The following is an 8,020-nucleotide window of genomic DNA, read 5'->3' on the forward strand; positions in this document are numbered from 1 at the left end:
CTCGTAATTCCTTCTTATTGCTATGCTAATTTTAACATCCTGCTAAAGTTTCAGTAATATTACTTTGTTTGCTTTTCTGGATTTTAGTTATCTTAAGGCAAGACTTAAGGCAGGATTAGAGGATCTGGTTTATCAATCAACTGTTTCTTACTCAGGACTTGGGACCTGATTGTATAATCCAGGATCATTGAAACCTGATTTGACCAAAGTATATCCAAACCAAAATGATTATAATCAACTTTTAGGAATTAATCATTCAAAATTCATATGTTGGTAAAATGATATGTACAAACCCAAATGATCATCAGCAGCAGATGGTTAAGTAAAATATATCCATTTAATGATGTATAATTTGGCTAAGTATAATATACTACAATTTATGTAAAAAAATTACATCTTTGAGTGTAGGTGTACATATATTCTCCAAGCCATATCAGGTTATTCAAATCTATCCTGGTCTAGTCAAAAGCATGAGGTTTCTGGAGTTGGGGATAATGAAATACTTCCCTGTTCTTCTCACTAATAACCCCTCAAGTGTTTGTGTGGAGTGAACAGAGGGGAAATGATCATTTTTGGAGCTATAAGGCAAGTGAGATCTTATGTAGCTTCTTTTGCTTCCCCCAGCTCTGTCTTTTTCCTAAAGAGGAGTTCAGAGGACAACTGGTTCTTTTCTGCAAATATCAAAGCCATGGCTCAGGTGAGATGCTATGTGCGTTGTTTGTGTGGGTTTCTTTGTGTTGTTTTGTTTGCTCAAATGGAGCCATTTTTATCCCTAGTATATGTAAACATTTGCTTTCCTCATCATGATGCTTTCTGATGGTTAAAAAGACAAAAAAAAAAAAAAAGAACTTTCAGACAGTTAGTTATAAGCAATTACAAACTTCTCTTACCTTTGCTTTGAAGAAAAAGGTCTCTAATAAGCCAATTCAAATATTTCTCTGTTTGTGGAGATAGTTATAGAAAAAAGAAGTGTTTCAATAATCATTTTTGGAAAAAAGAAAAGAATGTCTAGTTAAAGATCTTTCTTTAAACTCTTGCAGATAACTGTTAGAGGGTCAAGTGGTTGGATAACAAGTTTCTCTGAAGAGGTGTCAATCAGGCTAAAATTTATCAGGAATTCATCAAGAAACATTACTTGTTTACACCAAGAGATTGTGAATTACACAATGAAAAATGGTCTGACTGAGACCAAGTTTGGAAAATAAAATTTTGCACTGGTTAACATATCCCTCTTCAGGAAACTGACCCCAATTTTCTCCTAAACAAACCAATGCCCCTACACACAACCAGTTCTCCCTTCTCTTTTTTAATTTTAATTTTTTAAAAATATATTTTTATTGATTTCAGAGAGGAAGGGAGAGGGAGAGATAGAAAGAAACATCAATGATGAGAGAGAATTATTGATTGGCTACCTCCTGCACACCCCCTACTGGGGATCAAGCCTGCAACCCAGGCACATGACCTTGACTGGAATCGAACCCAGGGACCCTACAATCTGCAGGCCAACACTCTATCCATTGAGCCAAACCAGCTAGGGCCTCCCTTGTTTTAAACAATGTTTATAGACTCATTTTGTAAGTACTTTAGTACCTTCTATCTTAGACATCTACCAGAAATCTAGATTAATTTGTTAATGAATCTAATTTTCTTAGTGATTTGATAGGGTAAAATAATTAAGGACACCTCATAGGGAAAAGTCCGGAACATCTCTGCAAACTTAGGTTTTCCAATGAAAAAAAAATATGTGGAATAAGAGTCTGTTTGATTTCAGTCTTAATAATGGAATGATCTCCTCCATCTGTTTTGTGTAGCTTAGGAATAAAGGGAATTTCCAGTTGAACAATGGGTGTGGTTATAAGATTGGGCTAATGTTGGAAAGATCTCTAATGATCACCTGTAGCTTTAATATCTGAAAGCAAAAGAAAAGTTATCATTTATATCCCTATAATAGAATATTATTCAGTGAAAAACATGCTTATGAAGAGAATTTGTTGTAACAAGGAATAGCTCTTATTATATAATATTGTGACATTAGAATGGTTCAGTCTTGAACTATATGCAAATTAAATTTTCTAAGATAAAGTATTTTTGAAAGTCATTGTATACTTGTGTACAAGTGAAGTAGTACTATTACAGTCTTATCACCAGTTTCACTCCTAAAAGGTGGCTGCCTTCAACCCTCTTTTTTAATTTAATTTTTAAATTACAGTTGATTTTTAATATTATTTTATATTAGTGTTAGGTATACAGCATAGTAGTTAGACAATCACTTAATTTACAAAGTGATTCCCCATGATACTTCAACTACCTGCCTGGCACCATACATAGTTATTATAGTATTATTGACTATATTCTCTATATTGTATTTTACATTGCCATGACTTTTGTAATTGCCAGTTTGTACTTCTAAATCCCTTCATCCTTTTCACTTAGCCGCCCAACTTCCTTTCCCCTTCAACTCTTGCATGTGGTTGAATTGCTATTTTTTGAAGAATCAATTTACTTATTATCTCTTGACTTACTGCAGAGTGGAGGGGACATTGTACTCCCATATTGCTCCCTTAATTTCCTCTGATTCTGTTATTAATTATATTACAATTTTTGGTTACATCAATAGTGTATGAGATATTAGTATGTAAATATCACTCACTGCTGAGCTAGCTCAGCTTTATTCTATTACAACTTTTTATTTTTCCTGAGGATAATTTTTTTTCTCACATTTGCTTAATTATCAATGTATTTAAAATTTTATTTTTTTTATTTTTGTTGATTTCAGAGAGGAAAGGAGAAAGAGAGAGAGAAACATCAATGATGAGAGAGAATCATTGATTGGCTACCTCCTGCAGGTCCCCCACTGGGGATCGAGCCCACAACCTGGGCATGTGCCCTTGACCAGAATCAAACCATGGACCCTTCAGTCCGCAGGCCAACATTCTATCCACTGAGCCAAACCAGCTAGGGCTATCCATTTATTTTTATCCAAAGTCTCCAGAATCATTGTCACATGCCAATTAATATGTTTTTCATCTGGTCAAACACATCATTTTTTTTTTGAATGTGGAGACTTTCATCTCCATTCCCTTTTTAATCCTGCTCCTTGCTAGTCTGGTTACTCTCTAGGCCTGTTGCAATTTCCTCAAGACTTCCCTTTTTTCTTCTGTTTCCTGGGATGTCCACTGTTTTCCTGTGCTAATTTACCTGTTTCTTGAATCTCATGTCTTCCTCTTTTCTGGTTTACTTCCCCATTTTGGTGGAGCACATCATTTGGAGTTTCCTAAGAAATTGTGCTTGTGTCCTTTTATGTCTAGAAATGTCTTTTTTGCAGCCCTTACAATAGGATGATAGTTGATTATAGAATTATTGGTCAGAATTTCTTTTTTCCATAAGAATATTGAAGACTTTTTCTTATTTCTTATTTTTAACTAGAGGCCCGGTGCACAAAATTTGTGCATGGGTAGGGTCCCTAGGCCTTGCCGGTGATCAGGGTTGATTGGGGCCTTCCTTCTGGCTGCTGGCCAGGGCCTTCCTTCATTCCATGCCACCCTCTTGTGGTCAGCGCACATCATAGGGGTCTCTGGGTTGAACTCCCGAGGGGACACTTTGCATATAAGGCTTTTTTATATATAGATAGTGTTGTAAAGAACCCATTGCCTCTCTGATTCTTGATGTCTTTTATATGATCTACTCTTCTCTGGATGCTTTTAATGTCTTCACTTTCTTCCTTCTTCTGAAATTTTACTTTTAGCATTTGGAAAAAGAGGAGAGAAAGAAGCACATTTGTATTGAATGACAAGTATTGTGTTAGGCATTTGTACATACCAATTCATTTAATCAGGAAACTTCTCTTGGTAGACCGTAGCTTCCCAGACTTATGTAGATAGTGGAAGTATCCCAGTATACACAGGCAGTTTTGTCTGGAGGAAACATAATGACATGGAAACTCATTGGTTCAGTCATGCTTATTTGTTTACAATCCTCTACTTGCATCCCAGACATTCAGCCCTTCTCCATATGCTTGCTATTTTTCACTTCTACCTTTATTTATTTTCTTCTCTTGGCTTCACAAAAAACATTTTTTAAATTAATCAAGTCATATGCATGATTGTTGTTCCAGGAGTCAGTGATGTTCAGTGATGTGTCCATAGACTTCTCTCAGGAGGAGTGGGAATGCCTGAATGATGATCAGAGAGATTTATACAGAGATGTGATGTTGGAGAATTACAACAACCTGGTTTCAATGGGTAAGGACATCTGTCCATATTAATTCAGATTCTGCCCTCAGAAGGTCTGCTTCCTCCAGGGTGAAATACTCACTTACCTTTCAAGTAACCAGTTAGATTTCTAATTCAGTTCCCAGAGGAATGTTTTTATTTTTATTTTAAATATGTTTTTATTGATTTCAGAGAGGAAGAGAGAGAGAGAGAAACATCAGTGATGAGAGAGAATCATTAATTGTCTTCCTCCCACATGCCCCACACTGGGGACCGAGCCCGCAACCCGGGCATCTGCCTGGACCAGGAATTGAACCATGACCTCCTGGTTCATAGATCAATGGTCAACCACTGAGCCATACCAGCTGGGGTCTTCAATTCTTTCTTAATGAAGGAACTGGATTTGAATTCTGGGACATTCTTATCGTAAACATGTCTCATTACTTCTTTTGTAAGCAGGACATTCTATTTCTAAACCAGATGTGATCTCCTTCTTGGAGCAGGGGAAGGAACCCTGGTTGGTTGACAGAGAAGTAACAGGAAGCCAATATCCAGGTAAGTGAGGCATGACAGAAATGACCCAGTTAGTCAATGGAGAGGCTACACCTTTGAGATGCTCCCTGGGAAGTTTCCTATAAAAGCTTTAAGCCTGTTGTGCAAAAGTAAGATTTTCAGCATGACTTTCAAGTGACTTTACCTTTTCCCCTTTCTTAACACATTGCCTGTTTTTTTTCCTCTTACACTTCTCTCCTAATTTTAACCAGCTATTGCCCTCCTCTGCCTTCTCTAATGATATTTCTTCCTATCCATATTTTGGATCTAGTTTCTTATCATCTTCTCAATCTCTTTTGTATTAGCCTTAAAAAAAGCGTCACTGTTTCCTGAAATATATTCTTTTCTACATTGCCAAAGACTTGTTTTTTTAGAATTTTTTAGATACAGTAGTTCCTATACTCATTGATTCAGTCATACTTTTAATGAACATTTACTGATTTTCTAATTTACTCTTCTAGGTGCTGGAGATAATTAAAAAAGGACTAAGAAGTTATAAAGTTTATAACTTAGTAGGAGTACTAGAACATGTTTACATGTAACTTATACAAAGTAGAACCACTATAAGAGCAGTTTAAAAGGGAGCTCAGCAGAAAGTTAGAGTAAAAAAATAGAAGAGTTGATACACATACAAATCATAGAAGGAGGTGTTTTTTTTTAAGTTTTTCTGTATTTTTTTGTAATGTTTTAATTGATTTTTTCTTTTTTTAGAGACAGGAAGGGAGTGGGGTTGAGACATAGAAACATTGATGAGAGAGAAACATCATCGATTAGCTGCCTGCCTCCTGCACGCCCCTCTAGGGATCGAGCCTGCAACCCAGGCATGTGCCCTGACTGGGAATCGAACCCATGACCTCTTAGTCAACGTTCAACTGCTGAGCCACACTGGCTGGGCCATAGAAGGATATTTAAGCATGCATGTCATTGACTTTAAATAGAATAATGAAATAAAGGGTTTGTGCCTCCATTGAGAACTTAGAGCTGGCAAAGATAAAGAGATTTGGTATGAAGGAGGAAAAGAGGACAGCATATCATCAGTATATGTTTATCGAGAACTATTCTGAACTCTGATGTTACTAGTATAGTAGTGAATAGAACATGAAAAAACTTTATTCTCAGAGCTTACCCTCCAATGTAGGAATAGATACACAGTAAATAAATATATATCAGGTAATAGTAGGTACTAAAAAGAAAAGTGGAGAGAGGAGTTAGGCAGCGGTTCTCAACCTGTGGGTTGCAACCCCTTTGGTGGTCAAACAACCCTTTCACAGGGGTCGCCTAAGACCATCCTGTATATCAGATATTTACATTATGATTCATAACAGTAGCAACATTACAGTTATGAAGTAGCAACAAAAATAATTTTATGGTTGTGTCACAACATGAGGAACTGTATTTAAAGGGCCAGAAGGTTGAGAACCACTGGGTTAGAGGGTGCTATTTTATGTGACATGATAAAATAATGTGACATTTTCCATTAAGGTGACATTTGTGTAAAGACCTGAAGAAGTACAGCAGTACTTCTGATGTATTTTTCAATCTGAGGACTCATCTTTTTTGGTGATAGGAAGTCCTTGGCAGTCATCCCTTCAAATATTACCTTGCTACCATTTCCTCTTTTCTCTTTTAAGCTCTTGTTAAATAGACATTAGAACATCTGGATCATCTCCAATGTATTTAACTCTTCATCTGTTTTTCCATTTATACTGATTTAACATAGAATTTCATGGCTTGATTTGTGTTGATTCACTAATGTAATTGTTAGCTATGAGCTTTTGGCTCTTCAACCTTCCCATTAAGTTTTTTATTTTAAAAAGATAGTTATATTTTTTTTTTGTAGAGACTTAGTTTGTGACCTATGTGGTCTATCTTTGAGAATGTCCCATGTACACTTGAGAATAATGTATATTCTGTGGCTTTGGCATGAAATGTTCTGTAAATGTCAATTAAATCCATCTGATCTAGTGTGTAAATGTCAATTAAATCCATCTGATCTAGTGTGTCTAAAAAAAATAATAAAAAAAAAGATAGTTATTTTTTTTAAATAAAAAATGTACTTATATATACAATGGGTATATATACAATGGGGTATATATTAGTACAATTTATAAGTATATAAAATATACTTATATATACAATGGGGTATATATAATTTATAATTAGCATAAAATTATAGGATAACATGTAAATCTCTAGATTTGCATGTGTAAGATTTGCTAGGAAATACACCTAGGAATATAATTTCTGGCTCTTGGCCTACATATTTATTCAGCTTTACTAGGTAATACCCAGCTATTTTTCAAGTGTTTATATCACTTTCTCTCCCTATAATTGGTATTATAAGATTTTTTTCATTTTCTTAACAATCTGAATGATGAGTATAAAATCTTATTTCACTGTTTTAAATGATTTGTAGGAATTTCTTATATATTTTTCCAGATACTAATTTTTGGTCAGTAACATGTTTTATAGACATCTTTTCCAGTTGTAGCTTCTTTGTTTACTTTCTTTATTATATCTTTTGATTAATAATAATTCCCTGTGTTAGTATGCTTAAATTACATATTTAGTAGTTCAATTATATATAGTTTATTAAAAACATTCTACTTTTTTCCTGTATGTGTCACATCTTTGGGGGTCATAAGAAACCTTTCCTGCCCAGCCAGCATTGTTTAGTGGTTGAGCGTTAATCTTAAAAAAAAAAAAAAGAAACCTTTCCCTAGCCTAATTTTCTCCTGTTTTTTATATTTTGACTTGCGTATTAAAGTCCTGTTAATGTAACTAGAATTGATTTTTATGAAAGGTGTGAAATAGAGATCAGTTGTAATTGGTTCCCATATAGAAAACAAATTATCTAGGCCCCAACCAATAAAAGTTTTCCACTGATCCACATGTTTCTTCTGTCATATATTAAAAGTCTTTGTTTACATAATTCTCCCTTGTTCTGTTGGCTTTTTTATCTATTCCCATCCTAATTATTCTTGCTTTTAATATTTTATATATATTTTTATTGATTTCAGAGAGGAAAGGAGAAAGAGAGAGAGAAACATCCATGATGAGAGAGAATCATTGATTGGCTGCTTACTGCACTCCCCACACTGGGGATTGAGCATGCAACTCAGGCATGTGCCCTGACCGGGAATCGAATGACCTCCTGGCCCACAGATTGATACTCAACCACTGAACCATGCTGGCCAGGCTACTCTTGCTTTTATAAAACACTAGAGGCTTAGTGAATGAAATTTGTGCATGGGTGC

General features: G+C 35.2%; 1 protein-coding gene across 2 annotated transcripts in view; it reads left to right on the forward strand.

Annotated features, from left to right (window-relative positions):
• The first annotated feature begins 625 nt into the window (after window positions 1-625).
• The window catches only part of ZNF566 (zinc finger protein 566), a 21,956-nt gene continuing 14,561 nt past the window's right edge, over window positions 626-8,020 (forward strand). The window contains exons 1-3 of one of the 2 annotated variants that reach the window (XM_015567894.1): window positions 626-697; window positions 4,115-4,241; window positions 4,671-4,766. In XM_015567894.1, coding sequence (XP_015423380.1) covers window positions 689-697; window positions 4,115-4,241; window positions 4,671-4,766 — 232 coding nt within the window. In that variant the 5' untranslated portion in view covers window positions 626-688. Of the gene's footprint in view, window positions 698-4,114; window positions 4,242-4,667; window positions 4,767-8,020 lie in introns of both variants that reach the window. The other variant, XM_015567893.1, reaches the window with a different exon arrangement.

The sequence above is a fragment of the Myotis davidii genome, unplaced genomic scaffold (assembly GCF_000327345.1).
Source record: "Myotis davidii unplaced genomic scaffold, ASM32734v1 scaffold1004, whole genome shotgun sequence".
NCBI classification, from domain to species: Eukaryota; Metazoa; Chordata; class Mammalia; order Chiroptera; family Vespertilionidae; genus Myotis; species Myotis davidii.